This window comes from Globicephala melas, chromosome 15 (assembly GCF_963455315.2).
Source record: "Globicephala melas chromosome 15, mGloMel1.2, whole genome shotgun sequence".
Lineage (NCBI taxonomy): Eukaryota > Metazoa > Chordata > Mammalia > Artiodactyla > Delphinidae > Globicephala > Globicephala melas.
The window spans coordinates 57,506,672-57,532,448 of record NC_083328.1 but is presented as its reverse complement, the minus strand read 5'-3'; the positions used below and the strand labels follow the sequence as shown (position 1 = coordinate 57,532,448).

Here is a 25,777-nt window from a genome sequence, read left to right as displayed (position 1 = left end):
CGGGGCAGGGCACAAGCAGCCAAGGAGCTTCAAGCTGTTAAGTTGTCCCTGTTTGGGATTTCCTGCCCAGGGCTCTGCTACAACCACACCTGGTTATCCACAAGCTGCTGATGACAGGCGATTGCACACTGTGTCCTGGGTTTAGTGCTGCTCTGGGGGATGCAGGAGAAGCCACCCTGCTCCCAGAGCCACATGGCCCCGAGGGAGCACAGCACAGGTCAGAGGTGGGCAGCAGCGGAGCGAATTTGACCTCTCTGCCGCCGTGGTAAAGAGCACTGCAGCAGGTGCATCAAGGAGCAGAGGAAAGGGCCCCCAGTCTGTGCTCTGCTAAAAGTGGGGCTGTGAGCGAGGGGACCCCTCTGAACTCTTCAGGGCTTCAGGGTGTTCCTGTTATAGCCACATTACTCCCTCTATCCCCAAAGCACCCTTATAGGACTCGTAGCAGAATTACCTCCACCAAACAGATGAAGAAATGGAGTATCCTGTTTATGTCCTATATATATATAATGGGGACTGAAGAGGGATTTGTCACCTGTCTGATTCAGGTGACATCTGTAAATGGCTTGCTTGTGAGGAGCATTCCACTTATTAATTGTCCTTATCCCCTACGGGCAGAAGTAACAGGGCCTCGGAGTTCTGGCTCCCAGCTATCTGCCTGACTGATTCCTGGGGTGGAGGGGAAAGAAGCAGGCACATGAAGCCCATGGCCCCGTCCACCGCCTGGCTGCAGTATTCTTCGTGGGCCATGGGTCATGCCCAGCCAGGTCTCTTGATCTGCTCGGCTTCTATCTGGCCAGAATCATCCTCTCCCTGGGAGTAGTGCTCCCTGAGGTCCCAAATACCTGGGTGTGGGTCTCCCTTCCTGACTAAGAGCCCAGAATGGCAGACACAACGCAGCAGATCTTTGCGAACACTTTCAGGGCTCTGCGCGACCCTCAGTACTGATCTAGGAAAGTTGAGGAACAAAGAACCTGCCCAAAGGAGCCTTAGAATCAGCCTGTTCTTAATACATGCCCCTGAGCTTGCAGGGAAACATGGCTGCTGTCCAGATCTCTATGGTCCCGCTGCTACCCTGCACCACAAACTTCCCCACAGGGAGCTCTTTGGTGCACCTTAGAAGCTGGAAGGTAAGCATCCGGCCACCGGCCAGCTCACCTTATCCAGGGAGGGCGTTCCCTCCTGTCACTGGATCCTCTCCACTGTGCTGGTTTACAACATCCTGTGAGGGACACTGGATGTCTGTAAGCAGATACCCATAGCTAATTATATAGAGGTATGTTTTTTTAATTGGGGAGCTAAATTAACAAGGTGATCCAAGAAGTTTCCCCATTAATGAGGGGTTTTGAGACAAAAGGACCATCAGATTTGGATGCCTGTGACTGTTGTTGAAATCGCACGTCATTTTGTTGTCATTTTGTTGGATTTTAGGATTTTGTTTTCTCAGATCGAGCCACACCCATGAAAGAGAATTACTACAGAGCTTACCACCCTTAACCTTAGCAATAGAAATATTCACCATCGTGATAAAATACCACTCCAACATTATTACTCTTCAGAGCAATGTTTATTTATGTTGGGTTGAATGTCCGATAAATGTAACTCAAGTATTAATTAGCTAGATCCTGTGTTGAGCGAATGAAAAAAAAGAAAAAGAATATTTTATGAAAAGTTAAAAGATGTGTTTTTGCACCCCCTGATTTGGTCTCACTGTCCTCAAAGTAGGTTGCTTTTCTTAAAACTTGCAAATATGTGAAATCAAGAGATTTCACCTTATAGTCGTGGTGAAATCACCACAAAGAAAAGGCAACTCTTGAGGCAAAACTCAAGGGCAAAAGAGAGAAGGAATCCTCCCAGAGGCTCGAAGGATCTCCTCAGACACCAGCCTCCACGTGACGATTCGGGGTGCAGTTCCTTCCCGTGGTTGGAGTGTTGACCTCTGCCTTGCTGCGTCTCCCCAGGTAAGGAGCAGAGCTTGTCTTCTTACAGGGCTTCTTGGGATGGTATCAGGTACACCACCTCCTCATCCTCTGAAGAAACCTGCAACCTAGGCCAGTGGAGTTGTGTGCCTGAGTCCTCGTGTACCCACCGTCCTGGAGAAGTGGCAAAGATGCAAGGAGAATATAAGCCAGAATCAGACATCTGGCAAAATGCTGACCATACCAAGTGGACTTAGAATCTCCACAGGAAAGGAGTATAAAGAATGTGGACAGCAGTGTAACTATAATACCCAAGCCAGAAACCTGGAAACATCTTCCACAGCCATGGCTGCCCCACCTGCCCTGCAACTACCAGAGACCACCAGGCAGGATGCCTATTCTCTCCTGCTGGTGGCTGGAGTCGGATATTGTTTTCAGACACTGCATATCCAATGGCTGCATTTCCTCAAGGATGGCAAAACTTTTAGAATTAAGTGACACAGCGTCAGAGGTTACATGACTCACCTGCTTCTAACCCTCTGTCTGAGAGGCTTGTGTCCTTGATCCAAGCCCTTCAGGGTGCTGTATCCTTGAAATATGATTGCCAGTCTCCTCCACAGTCTGCCCAGCCTGCCCATCAGACTCACCTTCCTCCTGGCCTCACCTCACACTTACCCAGCAACACCACTGAAGGACAGGTGGCAGACTTCTTGCCCTGTCCTTGCTGTCACCTCAGCCCAAGATACTTTCCTCACATTTAAAACTCAATTCAGCATGCCACTTCCTGGGGGGGTCCCCTGATCCCTCCCCACAAACAAGACGGGGTACCTCCTTTTTTCTAGCATTGTGGAGGGTCAAGGGCTGCCTCACACTTGCGGGAACATAAGGGAGGGAGAGAGATTCAAGTCGCCAAGTGTGGCCAGTGCAATCAAAGAGTTGTGGCAAGTGGGTTGTGAGTGACACCGAGCAGGGCCTGTGGGGCTCCTGGGCACAAAGCCCTTCTGTGTCCCCCACTTCTTTGATTACAGGAAAGAGGCTTCATTCAGTCTCCATGACCTTCCCTGAGTTCCAACGAGCAGATTCAAACAGTTGTTAATTAGGGAAGGGAGAGGATGTGAGACCAGGGAGGAAAAAACAGTCAAGAGAAACAACAGTGCAGCCTTGGGACAGGGTCCTGGTGCCCCATCAGGGGAGACACACAATATCTGTGAGCTGTTTCCCAGATACTGACACCCCCACCAGGTGAGAGACGGTAACGGTTAACAAAGGTGTGCTGCCCACATCCACGTAGACCCCAGAAGGGTTGGAACCAGAAGGTTGATGATGCTGACTCTCACTTACCTCACCACCAGCCAATCAGAATAATGTCCACGAGCTGATCACGCCCTCTTTGAACCATTACTATAAAATTTCTCACTACCCTCTCCAAGTGGGGACACGCAGTTTTGAGGGCATTAGCCCGCTGTGGCCCCCTTTGCCTGGCAAAGCAATAAAGCTATTCTTTCCTACTTCACCCAAAATTCTGTCTCCGAGATTTAATTTAGCATCAGGGTACAGAGGCTGGATTCAGCTTCAGGGACTGGTTTGGATGGATGCAAATGACCAAAACTTGTGGGTGTGGCTGACCACCTGGGAAGGAGCACTCTGGGTGCTTCCGATGATGAGCCTTCTGTGTCTGTGAAGCTTTCAGAAATAGGCACCAGAATGAACTCTCCCCAAAGCCAGTGTGCGTGTGAGTGAAAAGAGCAGCTTAAAGAGGGAGTGAGCTCCCCAACCCTGGAGGTATTGGACTCATGCCCACAAGAACTCCTCTGTCCTCTAGCAGGAGGAAGACAAGGAGAAATCAATATGGTGGGACATGAAGCCCATGCAGCGGAAGCAGCAGGAGGTGGACTGCAGGTGACGCCGAGACTCCCTGGTGTGGCTCCACCTGCTCTAACAAGGTTCTCCCCTGCTTGGGAAGAATGCTACCCACAGCCTAAGAAACATCACTTCAAAGTGGAGAAGCCACTCTGACTGGGATCGGCTGCAGATTTTTGCAAGAGCTGTTCTTGGACTCTGGCTTGGGTTGAGTCCAAGTGCTTCCCTGCTGACAGGTGAGCAGTTTCTTGGCTAACCTGGCACTGGCCTTGGGATCTTCCTATAACAAGGAAGAGATAAGCCCTCTTTGCACAGTTGCCGAGGGCACAGAGGGGCATGGATAGAGAACATGGAGTGAGGGGAGGTAAACAAGGCCCAGTAGGGCCCAGAGCATGAAGCAGGCACCTCCCATGTGTGGGCAGTGGGACGCGCTCTCCATCTACTGGAGTTCTTTGGCCTGTGCAAGCTCCTTTACCTGCCTTCATCCATTTATCCCTCACAAGTCCCAGAAGGGGTCTTCTTATCCCCATTTTTCAGATGAGGAAACAGAGGCTCAGGAAGGATAAATAACATGTGTAAGTGATCTTGGAGAGACAGCAATGAGCGGTGGCTTCAAGTGAGATCTTAGTCCCCTGCCCAGGAATTGGACCTGGGCAGCCTGGATGAAAACCAGGAATCCTAGCCACTAGTCCACCAGGGGCTAGAGGCTAGAAGAAAAATTCCTCTGGCCCTTGCCTGCACTGAAAAATGCATTTCTCAAGGAGGCAAAAACTGTAAAAACAGGTATAAAGTTTATTATTAGAGATACAGCACAAGTGGGAGAGCACACAGAGAAACTGTTTAGTTAAGGCAGAGATGCACACCTGCAAAGAAAGGGTGTGGGCGTCGTCCTCCCTAACGAGGAGGAGCGCAGTAAAGAGGCGATTAAGTCATTCATACAGGGCAGTTCTTCTGGATCTTTGTTTACCTTTGGCCAATTATCTGGTTTCTGTTTCCACACCTGCCCTGCCCTAGGACCCTCCCCAACATGTGTGCACAACTTTTTTCCAAGATGGATTACAGCCTAGAGGCCTATGGGACGGCCTTGGTATCACCTATTCTGGGGTGGTGTCCCCTCCTTCTTAACCCCTGAGGAGCCTTCCTGCACATGTGCAATGTCTCCCTTGCCCCAAGGATGGGAAATATGTGACCTCTTGATCCTTTACTCAAACAGGGTTTAGCTCCTCTCTGTTCCTGTCATGACTGTTATCTTAAAGTGTCCTCAGGAGACAAAGCCTGGCTCTCTGCCCTGTTTCCCATCCAAGTACTAACCAGGCCCGACCCTGCTTAGCTTCCAAGATCAGGCGAGATCGGATGCATTCAGGGTGGTATGGCCGTAGACTAAAAGTTATGTTTTATGCGGCAGACATAATGAGGACTTCAAGCCCGGAGGCAGCATCTCAAGTAACCCTGAGAAAATTGCTCCGAGGAGGTGGGGTGGGGGAGGGGGGTGTGCCAGAATATATAGGAGTTTTGCAACAAAGGTCAGGTAGTCTGAGCATCAAAAGATTATTGTTAATTAAAGAAAACCAGATATCTCAAGTGAAGGAATTTAGTGCTTTTCTATGTAAGGGAAGATGCAAGAGTCTGGGCTCACTGAAATCATTCCTTTGATATGCACCTCAGCTATCTGGGGCCAGTATCCTGGGTTTTCTCATCCTGAGTGCCCTCAGGCTCACTGTTGGGAGTGGCTGCAGTCTGATGGCTGCTAGATGGCAGGTATTCTTTGTTTCTTTCCTGAGTTCCCTCAGGACTCACGAGCTCAGCGTTGGAGGACTACAATCACTGATGACTGTGACATCCTTTGTTTATTGATATGGCAGGCAATATTTTATTTCTCAGAGTGGTGCTGGGAAAACTGGACAGCTACATGTAAAAGAATGAAATTAGAACTTTCTCTAACACCACATGCAAAAATAAACTCAAAATGGATTAAAGATCTAAATATAAGACCAGAAACCATAAAACTCCTAGTGGAAAACATAGGCAGAACACTCTGACATAAATCATAGCAATATTTTTTTAGATCTGTCTCTTAAAGCAGAGGAAATAAGAAAAAAAAAACAACTAAACAAATGGGACCTAATTAAGCTTAAAACCTTTGCACAGCAAAGGAAACCATCAACAAAATGAAAAGACAAACTACAGAATGGGAGAAAATATTTCCAAATGATATGACTGATAAGGGGTTAATATCCAAAATATATAAACTGCTCATACAACTCAACAACAACAACAAAACAAATAACTCGATTAAAAAATGGACAGAAGACCTGAACAGACATGTTTTCAAAGAGGACATGCAGATGGCCAACAGGCACATGAAAAGATGCTCAGCATCACTAATCCTCAGGGAAATGCAAATCAAATCACCATGAGATATCACTTCACACCTGTCAAAATGGGTATCATCAAAAGAATACAAACAACAAACGTTGGCAAGGATGTGGAAAAAAGGGAACCCTCATACACTGTTGGTGAGAATGTAAATTGGTGCAGCTACTGTGGAAAACAGTATGGAGGTTTCTCAAAAAACTAAAAATAAAACTACCATATGACCCAGCAATTCCACTCCTGGGTATTTATCTTAAAGAAACAAAAACACTAATTCAAAAAGGTACATGCACCCCAATGTCCATCACAGCATTATTTACAACTGCCAAGATATGAAAGTAACCTAAGTGTCCAACAACAGATGAATGGATAAAGAAGATGTGGTATATATATATACAACAGAATACTACTCAGCCATAAAACAAATGAAATTTTGCCATTTGCAGCAACATGGATGGACTTGGAAGGATGCTAAGTGAAATAAGTCAAACAGAAATATATATAAGTCAGATATATGATATCGCTTATATGTGGAATCTAAAAAACACAACAAATGTGAATATAACAGAAAAAGAAACAGACTCACAGATATAGAGAACAAATTAGTGGTTACCAGTGTGGAAAGGGAAGTGGGGAGGGGCAATATAAGGGTAGGAGATTAAGCAGTACAAACTACTGTATATAAAATGAGCTACAAGGAAATATTGTACAACACAGGGAATATAGCCGATATTTTACAATAACTATAAGTGGAGCATAACCTTTAAAATTGTGAATCAGTGTATTGTGCACCTGTAACATATAATATTGTACATCAACTATATTTCAATTAAAAAAAGAAAAGAAAATGTCCGTGACTCCTACTGGGGACAAAATCACACATTTTTTGAGGGAAATGCTAAATTTCAGTTAAAGGCTAGAAAACATGAAGACGTAATGTTTTCCCCCATTCCTGTTCACAGACCCACAAAATTCCATCCATGACGCTCAGAGTGCCAGGGAACCCAGGTTAAGAACAGGGGATGCTGAGGGCTGTGATTACCTTTCAGACCGTTCCTCTAAAAGCCTGGTCACCGTTTTCAATGCAGCCAAATCTGCCTTTTCTGAAACCAGGCAGCAGTGGGAAGAGCTGGCGAGTGAGCAGGTATAGTGGGAGCAGGAACAGTTCATCAAAGTGGGCTCAGGACTCCTGTATCAGGATTCAGACCAGGACTCATGTGAATGCCCAGTGGTAGCCCTGGGAATCTGTATTTTAAATAGAAGCCCTGATGATAACTTTCACAAACATCCTAGAATTTCCCTGGTGCCTGTCCCAACCAGTGACTCAAGATAGAAGGAAAAAACCCTGGGATGATCCTCACACCTCCCCTGGCTGGAGTGCAAGTGGCAGCATTGCCGGGACATGAGCCAGCAGCTTCTGGCCCCTCCAGGGCCCCTCCGTGTGTAAGTGATGCCTGAAACGTGAGGCTACACCGCCCCTTTGCCGGGAAACCTGAGCAGAGGAGTGTGCAGCTGGATTGAAGGGCTGGGAACTCACCGCCTCCTGCCCTGCCTCTCTCCCAAACTTCACCCGCCTCCACATTCAATCTCAAACAAGCCAAGGAGCACTGGCTGCCAGGAAAGGAGGCCGGCCACCATGAGGGCCTCAAAACACCCTGGGCCGAAGGTGTGCGTGGATGAGCGAGCCTTGTGAGCCAGCCTGGGCGCCAAGCGAGCCCTGCAGACCATGAGCTGCCAGCTAAAGGGCCTTGGGGAGGAAGGTGAGTTTATCCTCATCTCTGCCCACTCCCAGGTTTCCTGGGCAGCAGGGGATGGGGAAGCAGACAGCGCCTTTGAGGCACAGGGACACAGGTTCGAGTGCAGGGCCTGCCGCTTGCTGGCTGAGCAGCCTCAGTCTGGTTATCCAAGCTCTCCCTGCCTCAGCTATGAAATGAAGACAGCCATGGCCCCGTTGCAGGGCTGTTGGGGGGATTAAAAACAACCTGTCCTGTGCCTGCGTTAACACTGAGCGACAGAAGCCATCAGAGCCCGCGGGGCTCTTTCAGCCGCCCCTGTCTTGGTTAGAGTCACCTTTCCTTATCAATCCCTTCCACAGATTTCTCTGTCTATCTGTCTGTCTGGGGTTGTGGAGATATTCTGACCTCATGATTTTCCAGGGTGTCAAAGAAATGTCAGGACTGGGAACTCTGGAGCTTGTTGAGTTAGATAGCTGGAGCCTGGTTCCCTCTGAGGTGCTGTAAACCCTCTGAGGGTCCCCACAGTGAGATGGGGCAGTGCAGGGAAGGGGACTTTCCAGAGGTCAGTGGGTCATCCCTGTTGTATCTCTTACAGGAGGAGGTGGCGCGAGGGGGCGGGTGAAGAGCAGCTCTCCCGGCACAGGTGAGATGGGGTGAGGTGTCCCGGGGAGCCCCAAGGCCCAGCCAGCCACCAGCCTTCTCTTCCATGCTCCTGCTTCCCTCCCTCCCTCCCTGTCACCGTAAGGAGCCTCCCAATAACTGGGGAGGAGGCTGGGTGCTGCTCAGCACAGGAGTCAGGGGAGAGGCCCAGAGTTAGTGACGCTGAGCTGAGCCTCAGGGAGCAGTGAACACTCACCAGCCTGGGAGGCCGGGCCTCCGTCCCAGGCAGCTGCTAGGAGGGGGAGTCAGAGCTCACACGCAGGCCGCCTGACTGCAGAGGGCACACCCTTACCCTCCACAAAATACCAGCAGTGGTGGGTCACCTCCCCATCGGGAATGCGGACGCAGCTCCTCTGTGAGCCAGTGAAGGCTTCACCTGGAGGGGGCGACCTGCTCCACAAGGAGCTGAAGAGACAGCAGAAGTAACGGGGGAAGATTCTCCACTGCCAGGAGGGCAGGAGCCACATGAACGGGTCGGGCATCCTGCACTTCAGGTCAGGAGACATGTGGTTATGGTGCCCTTTTCTCCTCCTCGCATCCCACGCAGGGCCCTGCTTATAGGTGAGGAAGCAGAATCTCAGGAGGTGACGGACTTCTTGGTGGGGGTGGGGGTGCTGGGAGAGATCCTCTTACCTCATTCTGAGAGGGGCTAGTCCTGGCCCCATGCTGGCACACGGTACGTGGAGGAGCTGGCCCCAGGATCCACCCCATCTGCCTCCTCTGCCCGGCCCTTCCTCTTGCACCTACTGCTCCCCCACTGCCAGGGTCCTGAGCCCTTGGTGAAGCAGCCCCGTGATGCGGGGTGTGTGGGGGCACCCAAGAGCGAGATGTGCAGGGGAGCCAGGGCTCTTGGGCAGGCGGGAGGAGCCATGGAGGCACCACTGACATCTCAACACTCCTTCCTATGCCCAGAGCTGCCCCATGGCCACTGTCCCTCCTCCCCACCCCACCTGCCTCTGCATCCAGTCCTCACATCTCTCCAGTCTTGGGAGTGAGTGTGAGAAAGTGCACGGTGCTCAGTGGGGCTGGACCTGTCCTCTAGAAGGGTCAGCTCCCTTGATGACACTGTGTGTAGGATGCTCGGGTCTGGTCCTCCACATTCCATTTCCCTGCTGTCTTCCAGTTGCTGTCCCGTCTGCACCCATCCTGACTCCCCCTCCGCCACCCCTGAAGGGGTGGGCCTTGTGGGGGTCACCTGTGGGCGAATGGTCCTTGAGCAGGACTGAAATGGAAAGTTATTTTGCCGAAAACACAAACCTTTTTCTACTGAAATATGCCACGTACACACCCCTCCCCGCCCTTGCCATCTTCCCTTCTGCATAGAAAAGAGGAAGTGATTCAAAATTTTAACTTCAGGGACCCAAATGGTCAAGGGACGCAGTGAAGTTCAATAATGGGAATCTGTTAAATGAACTGGAACACAATTACATAAAGATTTCCATTTTAAATCTCCTGTGGAGTCACCTCTGAGGGACCTAAATCCTATACCTTCAGCTTATGTTCTACAAGAAGGAAAAAAATGTCTGAGAATACAAAGTTTGTTTCTCAAAATAATTACAATTTTTTATTCTATTAGTTGAAAAGGAGGATCAGAATTCTCCCTCCTCTTGTATCATTTAGTGAACATACTTAACTGTTAAGAGTTGGAGGGTGAGCCAGACCCACTGTGTCTTCCAGCTTCTCTATTTTCCTTTCAGCCTATTTTTTGCTCTGAATTTTCTGACTTGAGTCAGGTGCATAAACGTGAGGAAGCCTTTAAGTGTAAACGAGTGCATTCGGGGCTTGGAAGTCTTCCTAATGTGACAGCTGCCTTCCTAGCTCCTAAATTATGCATTACGTGGAGTCTATTGAAAACTGGCTATGAAAGAAAAACTAAAAAAGCAGCTTGCTTTCTGTGTAAAAGAGGTTGGGGAAGATTGAAAGACAAATTCTGGCTTGCTTTCCACATTCCACATGAATTCCATTCAGTTGGGAAATGAGATTACAACAGGAATTACAGCTTGGAAAAAATATGTAAACCACCAAGTTACATCTACGGTGCTTGGAAGAATGCCTGGTACAGTTCATTACCAAAGAGAAAACTGTTTCTTAGCTGACTGAGGATACACAGTTCAGAAGAGGATACAAACGTATATTGACTTTCTTACTCAGTCTTGTCAAGCAATATGGAACTGGTCTTTGATGACCATGAGACCCTTCTCCTTAATCCCTTGCCCACCCTTTCTGTTCCTCTGCCCTCTCTGAGAGCCTAGCTCAGTTCTAGAGCTCTTCCCTGGGATCACAGCTGTGGTGGCACACACTTTTTCACACTTGCTCCCATGTCGTTGGAGGAAGTAGATTTGTTTCTGGCCAAAGCCTTTCAGACCATGGGAAAGAGCATCTGTAGGACAAACCCATCTTTCATGGCTAATACTGAACAGCTTCTTAACTTGGATGAGTTACTATCACACTTAAATAATTTGTTGTTACATTGTCTTACCAAAACACTCTTCCCATAGAAAGTGAGAAGGAGAAGACATTAGGGTAGGAGTGGGTGAAGAAAACCTACCCTGCCACACATGCGCTCACCTGTCTTTGAGTCTGTAACTAGCACTCAGTACTTTTCAGTGTACTTACACCAGGTGTCTCATCAGACCCTGCAGTCATTGCAGCAATTGGAAACCAAGTTCCAAAGACATGGAGATTGTTAATGGTGGAGTCAGACCCTTGCTTGATGCCTCTTCTTGCCTTCACAACAAGTGAAGCAACCACAGCAAACATGCTCATGGGGTCTGCCCCACAGTGACTGGGAACCACTGTCCCCACCCTCAACAGCCTCTTCAATGCTGCTAGCATCATCCTTTGATGCAGATCACATCCGGTCGATGCTCCAGTATTACACTCTCTCCCTCCAGATTTCCCCCTGCTCCCCAAGGGTATGTACTGCTCTCTGGGCAACTTCCTCTCTCCATGCTCCCTGCCCCAGCACCAACCACACCCGAGACTCAACTCTGCCCTGGTCACCCATGCCCCAGACCTCTTGGCATTTTCACTGGAGTCCTTCAAGCCCCCGTTTACTTTGCCCAGAATCCCCCCACCTCACTATCACCACTACCCCTCTCTATCTCAACCCCTTTCTTCTCTTGTCAAACTCATGTTCATCCTTTAAGACTCAGAGGAAACATCAGTTCTTGGTGAAGCATTTCCAACCATCCCAAACATAATTCATCACTCTCCCTCTGTAGTTCCAAGATCTTTTTTTATTTAGTCCACCTTTCATTCCTTCTTTAAAAAAAAAATACGTTCATCTAAGTTATTGTCAAGAGCTGGCTCCCTAAATATCACCAACAGGCCTGTTGATAAGACAAAGCCGATTTATTGCTTACAGCAAGCAAAGTCTTGACAATATCTCAGAGAGGGGAAGGTAAGTCAGAATTTATTAAGAAATGAACGTTTGATTTAGGATAGGACTTCCAAAGTGACAGCTTGATTAGGATTGGGTAAGAATCACAATATAACAATCCACAATAAACAGCAAGGCCAGGATTTTGAAGCAAAGCATTGAAAAAAATCTTAGGAAGCAAATTAGAGTCTGTTATGCTTTCCACTGCAGAGCTGATGGGTCTTTGGGAAAATTCTGTAATGAGCAATCAAGCCATTTGCTGGTCAGGAGTTTCCTGGAAAAATAAAGTCATGCTAACGAAGATAGAGGCATAAAACAACATCATCTTCATATAGACACTAATGTGTAGTTGGGCTTCTCCATGTCCAGGCTGAATGTGGGGAAATGGCTTCAGTTCTCAGTTTGTCTTTCTGGTCATTCTTCATCCTGAGCTGAAGGACTGACCATCAATATCTGAGAGTATCAATTCAGATCTTCACTGCTGTTTGAGGTGTCATAATTGCATGTCAATTGTCTGCTGAAAAGTTGTTCTGCTGGTGGTCCTTTCAACCTGTGTATCAGGTTTTCCAGTTCTTTTTGAGGGATGACCCTTTGCTGGATCATTTGACGCACAGCAGCTGTGTAATAGAATTCAAAACTCTGGAGATCACACATCTGAACACCGGAATGCAGAAAAATACTAAGAGGATTATGACCAGAGTTTATATAGCCCACTTTTCAGCCAGGAGCCAAGAGTGCCCAGACTGAACAAGAACACAGATCTCATGCCCAAACTGATGTGTCCACAGAACTACATATGGGGTCATTAGACATATAACCCAGTTTTATGATATCTTCATTTACTACCTGGATCTTTTTAGTAATGTTAAAGATCTCTGAGAGGTCTGCAGGAATGTGAGTACAATATTCTTCCCCTGAAACAGCTCATATTACCCTTGAGAGGTCAATACTATATCTAAAGCAGCTCTGTTCTAACCTCTAAGGAGATACATTCTACGGCCTTCGTGGCATTGCCTGAGTCCTGCTGCTTTTTTCTCTCAATCATAAGGTTCACCGTACTATCTGGGCCTCTTGTAAAGTATAAAATGAAGAGTACTGAGGAGAGAAGAAAGAAATCCAGAATTCCCCTAGAGTAGTTAGGGTTTCAGTTCTGGAATCAGGGCCAGTTTTTCTCCTTTTTCAATGAAACTATAAGCTGATCTCTTTTTCCTAGAGGACAAACCAATGGGCCAAAATGGAGCCTGGGTAATGTCAAAGGCAATCTTGAGAGTCAGTATTAGTATACCAACGTAATAAGTTCCTGTCCAATTTGTGGGTAGTAGCCAGCAGGTTTCTGTGCCAGATTCAATACCAGTCATTGAGGGCCACCCAGTGACCTGCTTTTGGCCAACTGATTTCTTACAAGGAACTGGGACCAAGGGAAGCTGGTTGGCTCCCAAGGCTCCTTTTCGCCAGTTCATGGGTGAATTGTAGCTGGGAATTAGTCATTCCAAGGAGTGATTAAGGATGCAAACAGCAATATTAGAAACAGGGATTATAAGTAACACAGTTAAAAGTAGCCTTAAGTGAGTGAGAGGATAGAAGATAGGTAAAAGAATAGAAAACAGAGGAATACAGATCGTAAACTAACAATCTGTGGTCTTGTTCTGTGGATCTTGGGCTCAGCTGTGTACATTCGAAGGCTGCTGCTTCAGGGTGGCTCCTAAGAACCTTCAGCCTGAGGTCACCATTAGGGACAATCTTCCAGTAATTTGAGGATAGTTTATGTCTCTTTAGTTGAAGGACATGAATTCAAGAACCAACCTACTTAAGCATTTCACTGCTTTGCTAGTTGTTAACAGTACCTGACAGAGTCCTTCCAGTCAGGGTTCTGAGACAGTCCTTTGATGAAGACAAAAACTCTGGCCTACAGCTGAGGTTTCAAGGAAGCTTTGGGGTAAAACAAATAGTCTCTGTAGGTAACAGGAACTTCAAATGGCTGTGGTTAACTTATTACTGATAGCTGTCAAAAGTGAAATATTTCATAACGGTAATGAAATTGACAAGGAAATTTAGTTGTTTCTGTAGCACACAAAACAAACACAATTAAGGCAATCTAAAAGTTTTGAACAGAATGTCTATAATAGTTAAGCATGTCTTTATAGACAATGAACATTATATCAGATTTATAAAGATGGTTAAACAGATAAAGATATCTTGAGGTATAAAACAATTTTAAAAAGACATATACATAATATACCAAAACATACTAAGCATGTAAGAAAAATATATCAAGACTATATCAAGTAAAGAGATTCGGTAGATCTGGAGTAGGTCCTAAGTATGCATATGTTAATAAAACTCCATAGGTAAGTCTGATGTTCATCTCCAGTTGAACAGCACTGGCCTTAAAAGTACTAGATTCAAATTTTAAAAGATTGTTATCAAATAAACATTTTAAATGATAACTGAATTATGACTGATAATTATAGCATTGCCTAACATGAGAAAATCATCATCAGGACTCTGATAAATAGAAACCAATCCTGGCAGCAAAGGCATTGAAAAATCTCTAGGAGCAACCCATAGAGCATACAATTGCTGAAATATTTAACATTTGACCTATACCAGTTTAACCTAGAAAAGGCTAAGCATCTCTTCTGATTTGACACCACTTCCCATGAAACTCCAACAGTAACATATCAAATAACCCTAACTGCTTCTGGCACCTTTCTTTTTTAAGAGATGGAAAAACAAATCTTTGTGACTTCCCAGGGCCCTCTAGGAAATCACAAAGAAAGTTTTAGATACAAAAGATATTCTGAAAGTTATTTTACTTCATTTTACACTTACGAGTCAATCTTAGAAACAAAAATGAAATCAAAATTTTTCAGATTTGATGGGAATTCCCTGGCGATCCGGTGGTTAGGACTTGGCGCTTTCACTGCGGTGGCCCGGGTTCAATCCCTGGTTGGGGAACTGAGATCCGGCAAGCCATGCAGCACTGCCAAAAAAAAAAAAAAAGCTCTCAGATTTGAACACAAGATAGGATCATGGATGCCTTAGAAACAATATTTGGCTACTCATTTGAAAGTGACAAAAAAAACTTTGAAAAATATACTTAGAGGGTAACATGATCACCTACCAAGAACCTTAGCACTTCATAAGTGAGGAAGCTTTGTTTTCCTAAATAATCAAAGCCATAATAAAGCCAACACAAAGAATTATTGTGGGAAGACTCAGAATCTTTGCTATATAGTCAGATAAAGGATGGGGGGGTGCTTTATATAATAAATGAAGGCAACTAACAGTAAACTATAAAAATAAACAGAAACAAGCCCATCAAAACTGAGCAGATTTTGTTAGGATTTTAACAGGTTTCATAGCTTCTCAGACTCATTATTTACTCACCTATAATCCAAGGCTAGTAAAATTCCCTTTCCATGAACCTTCTGCTATTTTCTATATCCATTCAGGTTTTGTCCTTCACCATGCTCCATTCACTCTGCAACAGCCTGTCATTTCATTTTAGGGCAAACCTATTCCTTCTCCCTTAACAAAAACACATTTTTCACTTTGCATACAAAGTTGTGCCTTTCTGTCGAGACTAATCATAGTAGAGTCTCACTGAATTATAACCATTAACTGAAGGAACTTCTATCTCACAGAATAAGCTGGGAAGATGGATAATTGTCAGCTGTCACACATCAGCACTTTAGACTAGCAGAACTCATGAGTACACATAACACAACTTTCTGCAAACAAACACACCCCACACATAATTTTTCAAAGGGACAGAAATGTACATGTTCATTTACAGACACAAAGATATTACTTCTAGGTAGCATATTTTTTAAAAAGAAGCAAAAGGATACAAACTTAAAATCTTGCTTAGTAATCAATGTTTCAGAATTTCATCTTACTTAGAAATGATCTAGGCATCCAATGAATACCATTAGCTCAATTTAGTATCAGTCCAAAGTTTCAAGATACCTATAAATCTTGGAAATTAATCTTGCAGCTGGAATACTATAAAACATAAATCTATTGAAATCAAATGTTCAGAATGATGAATCAATTTAATTAAGCACAAATTTATGTATTTCATAATCTTAAACTTTAAGTAGAAGTATCACTAGCATATTTAATCAATGAACCTATATAAGTTTAGGATACCTAAGTAGAATAAAAGTATAATCTTGTGTTGTATTTAATGCTGAAAAATCAAAGAAGGCATGTTTCTTTTTATTAAACCAGACATAATAAACTAGTTCATTTGCCAAATTTTTACCAAATTTCTACGATTTTTTGGAATATTTAATTTATATAAACACATTGATATCTTATAAACAAATCAAATGAGCTCCTTTAATCTTTAGAGAAACTTCTCCTTTAGATGTCCCTTGGAGCATCTCATTGATCAATGATTTCATTTTTTAATAACTTTAGATTTACAGGAAAATTGCACAGAATATACAGAGTTCCCATATATAATCTTCCTTCCTCCTCTCACCCCAGCTTTCCCTATTATTAACATCTTGCATTAGTGTGTTATATTTGTTACAATTGATGAACCAATATTGATGCACTATTATCAACTAAAGTCTACAGTTTACGTTAGGGTTCACTCCTTGTGTTGTACATTCTATGGGTTTTTTTCCTTTTTTTTAAATTGAAGTATAAAACAATCTATAGGTTTTAACAAATCCACCATTACAGTATCATACAGAATGATGTGCCTTAAAAATGTCCCTCCTCTTTCCCCTGCCCTCCTGGCAACCACTGATCTTTTATCATCGCCATAGTTTTCCCTTTTCCAGAATGTCATATGGTTGCAATCATACAGTATGTAGCCTTTTCAATCTGTCTTCTTTCAGTTAGGAATATGATAGGAATATGAATTGAAGGTTCCTCCATGTTTTTGTGGGTTTTCTTGGCCACGCTGCATTGCATGCGGGACAGATCCCCCACCAGGGACCAAACCCACGCCCCCTGGAGTGGAAGCGTGGAGTCTTAACCACTGGACCGCCAGGGAGGTCTCAGTTCCGCCACGTTTTTTCATGGCTTGATAACTCATTTCATTTTAACACTGAGTAATATTCCACTGTCTGTATGTATCACAATTTGTTTATGCAGTCACCCATTGAAGGACATCTTGGTCGCTTCCAATTTTTGGCAAATATAAAGCTGATATAAACATTTTTAGGTATTTTGTGTGGACCTAAGTTTTCAATTCATTTGGGTAAACATCTAGGAGTACAATTGCTGCATCATAGGGTAAACCTACGTTGAGCATTTTAATAAACTGCCAAACTGTCTTCCAAAGTGGCTGTACCATTTTGTATTCCTATTAGAAATAAATGATAGTTGTGGCCATTCTACATCCTCACCAGCAATTGGTGCTGTTAGTCTACTGAATTTTAGTCATTCTGGTAGCTGTGTAGTAGTATCTTCTTGTTTTAATTCGCAGTTCCCTGATGACATGTGATAACATTTTTTCATATGCTTATCTCCCATCTGTATATTTTCTTTGGTTAAGTATCTGTTCAGGTATTTTGTCCACTTTTTTTATTGAGTTTTTCTTACTGTTGAGTTTTAATAGTTCTTTGTATATTTGTGTACAAATTCTTTGTTGAATATGTGTTTTACAAATATTTTCTTCCAGCATATGGCTTGTATTTTCATTTTCTTCTTAACAGTGTCTTTTTTTTTTTTTTTTTTTTTTTTGCGGTACGCGGGCTTCTCACTGCTGTGGCCTCTCTCATTGCGGAGCACAGGCTCCGGACGCGCAGGCTCAGCGGCCATGGCTCACGGGCCCAGCCGCTCTGCGGCATGTGGGATCTTCCCAGACCGGGGCACGAACCCGTGACCCCTGCATCGGCAGGTGGACTCTCAACCACTGCGCCACCAGGGAAGCCCCTTAACAGTGTCTTTTGCAGAGCAGAACTTTTAAATTTTAATAAAGTCCAACTTATCAAATTTTTCTTTCACAGATCATGCTTTAGGTGTTTTATCTAAAAAGTCTTTCAAAACTCAAGATCACTTAGATTTTCTCTTATGTTACCTACTAGGAGTTTTATAGTTTTGCATTTTACATTTAGATCTATGATTCATTTTGAGTTTATTTTTGTGAAAGGTATAAGGTCTGTGTCTAGATTTTTTTTTCTTGACATATGATGTGATGTTCAGTTGTTCCAGTACCATTTTGGGAATTGCCTTTCCTCCTTTGTCAAAGATCAGTTGGCTATATTTGTGTGAGTCTATTCCTGGGCTCTCTATTCTGGTCCATTGATCTATTTGTCTATTCTTTCACTGATATCACACTGCCTTGTTACCGTAGCTTTATAGTAAGTCTTGAAGTTGGGTAGTGTCAGTCCTTCAACCTTGTTCTTCTCTTATGTTGGCTATTCTGGATCTTTTGCTATTCCATATAAACTTTAGAATAAATGTATCAAAATTCACAAAATGACTCATTGATATTTTGATTGGGACTGTGTTGAATCTATTGATGAAATTGGGAAGAGCTGACATCTCAGTAATATTGAGGCTTCTTATCCATGAACATAAAATAGCTCTCCATTTATTCAGATATTTGATTTCTTTCATCAGAGTTTTGTAGTTTTCCTCATATAGACCTTATATAGTTTGTTAGATTTATACGTAAGTTTTCATTTTTTGGTACTACCGTAAATGATGTTTTGTTTTTAATTTCAATTCCAATTTTCTCATTGCTGGTATATAGGACTTTGGCACATTAAATTCTTTTTTTAAAGCAGCAATAAATATTTATCATCACATACAGTTTCTGTGGGTCAGAAATCCTAGGATGGTTAGTGATGTGGTTCTGACCCCTGATCTCTCAAGAGGGAGTGGGTGAGATTGTGGCTGGAGTTGCAGTCTCATCTGAAGGCTTGGCTAGGACTGGAGTATCTGCTCCAGTCACATGGCTGTTGGCAAGATGATGCTGGCCAATGGCAGGAGGCCTCAGTTCCTCCCCACATCGACGTCCTCCTAGAGTTGTTTGAGCATTCTCACAACATGGTGGCCGGCTTCCCTCAGAGCAAATGAGCCGGTTGCTTGGGGGTTCCTCCCATCTTCCTGGGCATCAAGGTCCCCCACCAGCGTCCAGCAGGCACCCTAGTTGTGGGGAGATGCAAACTCCACGTCTTCCCACACAGCCATCTTGACTCGCCCCCACACCACCCGCCCCGGCACATTTGCTTTGCATTCTGCAGCCTTGCTATAATCACTTTTTAGTTCTAGGAAGGTTTTTTGTGGATTCATTGAGATTTTCTACATAGATAATAATATAATCTGTAAATAAAGACAGTTTTATTTCTTCCTTTCCAATCAGTATACCTTTTATTTCTTTTTCTTGTTTTATTGCATTAGCTGGGACTTCCAGTAAAATGTTGAATACATAAGAGGGAACATCCACATCTTGTTCCCAATCTGAGGGGGAAAGTATATAGTTTCTCACCATTAACTGTGATATTAGCTGTAGGTTTTTTGTAAAAATTCTTTATCAGGTTGAGGAAGTTCCCATCTACTTTTAGTTTGCCGAGAGGTTTTATTATGAATAGGTGTTGTATTTTTTCAAATGCTTTTTCTGAATCTATTGATATGATCATATTATATTTTGTCATTATCATGTTGGTATGATGGATTATATTAATTGATTTTCTAATATTGAATCAGTCTTGCATACATGGAATAAATCCCACTTGGTTGTGGTATGTTATTCTTCATATATATATTTTTGTTTTGTTTTGTTTTGTTTCTTTTGCCATGCCATGCAGCTCATGGGATCTCAGTTCCCTGACCATGGATTGAACCCTGGCCATGGCAGTGAAAGCCTGGAATCCTAACTACTAGGCCACCAGGGAACTCTCAATTTGCTAATGTTTTATTGAGGATGTTGACATCTATGTTCATGAGGGATATTGATCTGTAATTTTCCTTCTGTGTAATATTTTTGTACAGTTTTGGTATTAGGGTAATGCAAGCTTCATAAAATGAGTTGGGAAGTATTCCCTAATAGAAATTTTATGGAAGAGATTGTAAAGAAATTATATTTTTTCTTTAAACATTTGGTGGAATTCACTAGTGAAACCATCTGGGCCTGGTTTTGGGTTTGTTTGGTTGGTTTTTGGCTTGGGTTCTTTTTGTTTGTTTGTTTGTTTAAGATTAATTGTTGGTTCAATTTCTTAAATAGATATAGGCCTATTCAAATTACCTATTTTTTCTTGTATGAGTTTTGGTAAATTGTGTCTTTCTAGGAATTTGTCTATTTCATCCAAGCTGTCAGATTTATAAGCATCAAGTTTTTCATAATATTCCTTTACTACCCTTTTAAAGTCCATGTGATAATAGTGATAACTACTCTTTCATTTCTGATATTAGAAATTTGTGTTTTCTCACTTTTCTCCTTGGTTTTCCAGACTAGAGGTTTATCAATATTACTGCTCTTTAAAAAAAAAAAAAAAAAAACGCTTTTGGTTTCATATTTTCTCCATTGCTTTCCTGTTTTAATTTTCATTGATGTCTTGTTCTAATTTTCATTATTTCTTTTCTTCTGCTTAGTTTGGATTTAATTTGCTCTTCTATTCTAGTTTCACAAGGTGGAAGCTTAGATTATAGATTTTTAAGTGTCTTCTAATGTATGTATTCAGTACTACAATTTCTCTCTAAGCACTCCTTTTGCTGCATCCACAAATTTTGATAAGTTTTATTTTCATTTAAATTTAATTCAAAGTATTTTAAAATTTCTCTTGAGACTTCTTCTTTGTCCCATGTGTTATTTAAAAATGTGTTCCATCTTCAAATATTTTGGTATTTTCCAGTTATTTTTCTGTTACAGATTTCTAGTTTAATTCCATTGTGATCTGACCTCATACTTTGAATAATTTCTATTCTTTTAAATTTGTTAACATATGTTTATGGGCCAGAATGTTGTCTATCTCGGTGAATGTTCCACGTGAGCTCAAGAAGAATGTATGTTCTGCTGTTGTTGGATGAAGTGTTTTATAAATGTCAATTAGATCCAGTTGATTGATGGTGCTGTTCAGTTCAATTATGTCCTTACTGATTTTCTGCCTACTGTATCTTTCAATTACTGATAGAGGTGTGTTGAAGTCTCCAACTATAGTAGTGGATTTGTCCATTTATCCTTGCAGTTTTATCAGATTTTGCTTCACATATTTTGGTGCTCTCTTGTTAGGTGCAAACATATGAGAGATTATTTTGTCTTCTTGGAGAAATGACCTCTTTACCATTATGTAATACCCTACTTTATCCCAGGTAATTTTCCTTGCTTTGAAATCTGTTTGTCTGAAATTAGTACAGTTACTCTAGCTTTCTTTTGTTCAGTGTTAGCATGATATTTTTTTCTCCATCCCTTTACTTCTAGTTTATATGTGTCTTTATGTTTAAAGTAGATTTCTTGTAGACAACATATAGTTGTCTTTTTTTATCCACTTTGACAATCTCTGTCTTTAATTGCTTCATTTAGACTATTGACATTTAAAGTGATTATTGATATAGTTGGATTAATATTTACCATATTTTTTGCTGATTCTATTCACTGCCCTTGTTTTTTGTTCCTATTCTTGTCTTCCACTCTTGTTCTGTGGTTTTTTGTTTTTTTTTTTTTTTGCGGTACGCGGGGCTCTCACTGTTGTGGCCTCTCCCATTGTGGAGCACAGGCTCCGGATGCGCAGGCTCAGCGGCCATGGCTCAAGGGACCAGCCGCTCCGCGGCATGTGGGATCTTCCCTGACCAGGGCACGAACCCGTGTCCCCTGCATCGGCAGGCGGACTCTCAACCACTGCGCCACCAGGGAAGCCCTTGTTCTGTGTTTTGATTGAGCATTTTATATGATTCCAATTTCTCTCTTTTTTTAGCATATTATACTAAATACTACATTTTTCACTTTTTTTAGCACTAGAGTTTGCAGTATACATTAACAACTAAGCCAAGTCCACTTTCAAGTAACACTATACCTCTTCATGGGTAGTGCAGGTACTTTATAACAGAGTCTTCCCAATTCCTCCTTCCCATCCTTTTAACATTGCTGTCATTCATTTCACTTATCCATTAGCTATAGTCATCTAATATATTGTTGCTATTATTTTAAAACTCTTATCTGTTAGATTAAAAGTAAGAAACATAAAAGATTTTATACGTCATTTGTTTGTTCATTCTTGAATGCTCTTTCTTTACGTATATCCAAGTTTCTGACCTACATCATTTTCCTTCTCTCTGAAGAACTTACCATTTCTTTTTTGAACTTATCATTTCTTTCAAGGCAAGTCTGGTCAATTTTTGTTTGTCTCAGAAAGTCTTTATTTCTCCTTTATGTTTGAAGAATAATTTTGCTGGATACAAAGTTCTAGACCATGGGGTGTTTTTTTTTTTTTTTTCCTTTCAGCACTTTAAAATATTCCACTTCACTCTCTTCTTGCTTATGTGGTTTTTGAAGAGAAATCATATAATTCTTATCCTTGTTTCTCTAGAGGTAAAATGAGTTTTTTTCTTCCCCCTTCTGGCTTCTTTCAAGATTTTTTCTCTGTCTTTGATTCTTTGTAATTTTAATACAATATACTAGGTGGAGATTTTTTGACATTTGTCCTTGTTGGTGTTCTCTGAGCTTCCTGGATCTGTGGTTTGGTGGCTGTCATTGATTTTAGACAATTTTCAACCATTATTACTTCAAATATTTCTTCTATTCCTTTCTCTCTTTCTTCTCCTTCTGGTATCCCCATTACTCTATGTTACACATTTTGTAATTGTCTCACAGTTCTTTGGATGTTTTGTTCTATCTTTTTATCCTTTTTTCTATTTGCTTTTCAGTTTGGGAAGTTTCTATTGACATATCTTCCACTCTCCTGATTCTTTACTTGACTATGATCAGTCTACTAACGAGCCCGTCAAAGGCATTCTTCATTTCTGTTACAGTGTTTTTGGTTTCTATCATTTCCTTTCAATTCTTCTCTAGAGTTTCAATCTCTCTGCTTACACTACCCATCTGTTTTTTTATGTATGTTGTCCACCTTTTCCATTAGATCTGTTAGCATATTAATCATAGTTATTTTAAATTCTTGGTCTGATAATTCCAGAACCTCTGCCATATCCAAGTCTGGTTCTGATGTTTGCTCTGTCTCTTCAAACTGTGTTTTTTATCTCTTAGTATGCCTTGTAATTGTTTGCTGAGAGAAACATGATGTACTGGGTTAACAGAACTGAGGTAAATAGGCCTTTAGTATGTTGTTTTATGTTTGTCTGGCTGTTAGGCCATGTTCATTGTTCACTGTAGCTGTAGGTGTCAGAGGACTCAATTTCCTTTAGTGTCCTTGTTCTTGTCTCTCCTGTTGTTTTGAGTTTCCCTAGGAACTCCTTTTTTTTTTTTTTTTTGAGTCTGAGCCTTGCAGTTTTTTCTGTTGTCATCCCCTGTCATTATACTGGAGTCTTGTTTATGTGGTGGTGAAGTATGGGGCAAGGGAAATGCTATAATCCTATGACTAGATTTCAATCTTTAGTGAGCCTGTGCCTCTAGGCTGTGACCTTCACAAGAGCTTCTCAGCCTTCTCCCCCCAGCCTTTGGTGACACAAGAAGTCTAAAGGTGGCTGGAGTGGGGGTATTTCCATTCCTCCAGGTCAATAAAGCTGGTAAACTCTGGTCAGTTAGGCTCACTCTGGTAAAATAATTTCCCTGGAGCATAGGTGTAAAGGAAACACTCTGTTTTTTTTCTTTCCCACATAGGGAAAAACCCAATTCTTCCCTACTGTGAGTTTCTTCCCTACTGTGAGTTTCTTCCCTATGTGTCTCCTTTACTACTCACACAGAACACTTCACTTCTGATATTTCTTGCCACCAAATGTATGGAAGTTTTCCCTTACAACAGTGTGACACTAGCTGGGTGTCCCACGGTATAAGTCAATTCTGACACTACTTACTCAGACCCCACAGGCTTATTTCGCCAAGATTGAAACCTACCCCCAGTTCAGATACCAATCACAAGCCCAGGTCCTTCTGACCAACCAGCTATAGATCCAAGGTCCCAAAGACCCCCTCCTTGGGTTCAATTAATTTGCTAGAGTGGCTCACAGAACTAAGAGAAATATTTATTTACATTTACCAGTTTATTAAAGGATATAATAAAGGATACAGAGTAATAGCAGATGAAGAGATACATGAGGGAAGGTCTGGGAGTTGGAGTGTGTCAGCCTCCCAGTATGTGGATGTGTTTACCCAACAAGAAGCTCTCCCAACCCACTGTTATTGGGATTTTATAGAGACTTCCTCACATAGGCATCATCAATTCTTAACTTCATTTCTAGCCCCTCTCCCCCATCTTGAGGTTGGGGGTGGGGCAGGGCTGACAATTGCAAGCTTCTAATCATGGGTTGGTCTTTCTGGTGACCAGTCCCCATCCAGCCATTCAGGAGCCCATCAGAATCACCTCATTAGAAGAATAGATGTTCCTAGTGCTCTTAGGATTTTACAAAGATTTTAGGACCTCTGTGCCTGGAACTGGGGACACAGACCAATAGATATATCTATTATCTCACAGCAGGCCTTTGTTAAAGAGAACAGGACAATCTGGGTTACTTTTCATATTTTAAAATGAGTACTTTCCCCTCCCCCTGCTGGAAGCACCATGGACTTCCACCATGGAAAATCCACCATGGAGGATTTTCCTCCAGTCTTCACAGTGAGAACCTGCTAGTGCTCCCAGGAGGTAAAATTCACGAAAGTGTGCCCCCTCCTCCAAAGACTGAGCCCCATAGTTTTTAACTCTCAAGCTAGCACACAATAAGCCTCCAGCATTTCATCAATTACAGTTTGTATTCCTACCAGTAATAGCCATGCTTTTTATCTTCTATATTCTGATCCTTTGGCACCTTGAGGCTTTGTTGACCCTGGAAGGACAGCCCTCCCAGTTTTAGCTAATTCTTAGAGATAGCAAACAACTCATCTGCAAGCTTTCCTTTCGTATGCAAACCAACCAATCCAAGTTTATAACCTCAATCTTTATCAAGCTCATACTCTGGGCCTCTATCCACCTGCCCTATTCACCCCAGGGCCTGGTATCAGAACAACTAGGGAATGCCCCTATGCTCCAGGGCCCACTGAAATTATTCAAATTAGCCAATCCTAAACCTGCTTACCCTGCCTCACCCCTTCCTTTCCTTAGAAACCATAATAAAGGCTCATGCCCACATTTTTCCTCTCTGCCTTGCTACTGACTGAACATTGTGCTTCCTCATGTGGCCCTATGTGACACGGTGTTGCTTGGGATCTGTAAGTCCAAAAACCTCTTCCTCCATGACAGTCATTTCCATGTCTGAGTATCTTACCATACCTAATTAAAGTAAGTCCTGAATACTCTCCCTTTAAGCACTATAAGCACTGGCTCCCATGGAGGGCTTCTGCTCAAGGTAAGCTATGATTCTCTGCCTCTCCAGTTTGCGGACAGTAGCTTGCCCTACAAACTCAATTTTCTGATGGATCTAAAAAGAATTGTTTTTCAGTTTGTTCAGCTTTTTTCTTGTTAGTAGGATGGAGCTCTTTACACATTGGAGTGAAACCCAGAAGTCCAATCATTTCATTTTTTACCTATTTTCTCTATCTTCTTAGCCAAGGCAGAACAATTCTTTTTCCAGTATCCTTTATGATTACAGTTTCTTGAAGTATCTTTATCAAGAAACTCCCTCCATTGGGGTTTGAATACTGAATGAGGCCTTTATAAAAGCACAAAACTGACCATGTCACCTCTGCGTAAAACTTTTCTGGCATCCTTCCTACCCACTCACTACCTAACCCTGCCCTATACCCACTCGCTGCACACACACACTCTATTTTCACTCTA

At 42.7% G+C, this 25,777-nt stretch overlaps 1 protein-coding gene across 1 annotated transcript in view; it reads left to right on the top strand.

The window, feature by feature from the left end:
- Nucleotides 1-1,034: 1,034 nt before the first annotated feature.
- Nucleotides 1,035-25,777, top strand: part of TMC2 (transmembrane channel like 2) — an 88,131-nt gene continuing 63,388 nt past the window's right edge. Inside the window, 4 exon segments of the mRNA XM_030847548.2 lie at nt 1,035-1,127; nt 3,739-3,815; nt 5,182-5,219; nt 7,112-7,285. Coding sequence (XP_030703408.2) covers nt 1,035-1,127; nt 3,739-3,815; nt 5,182-5,219; nt 7,112-7,285 — 382 coding nt within the window.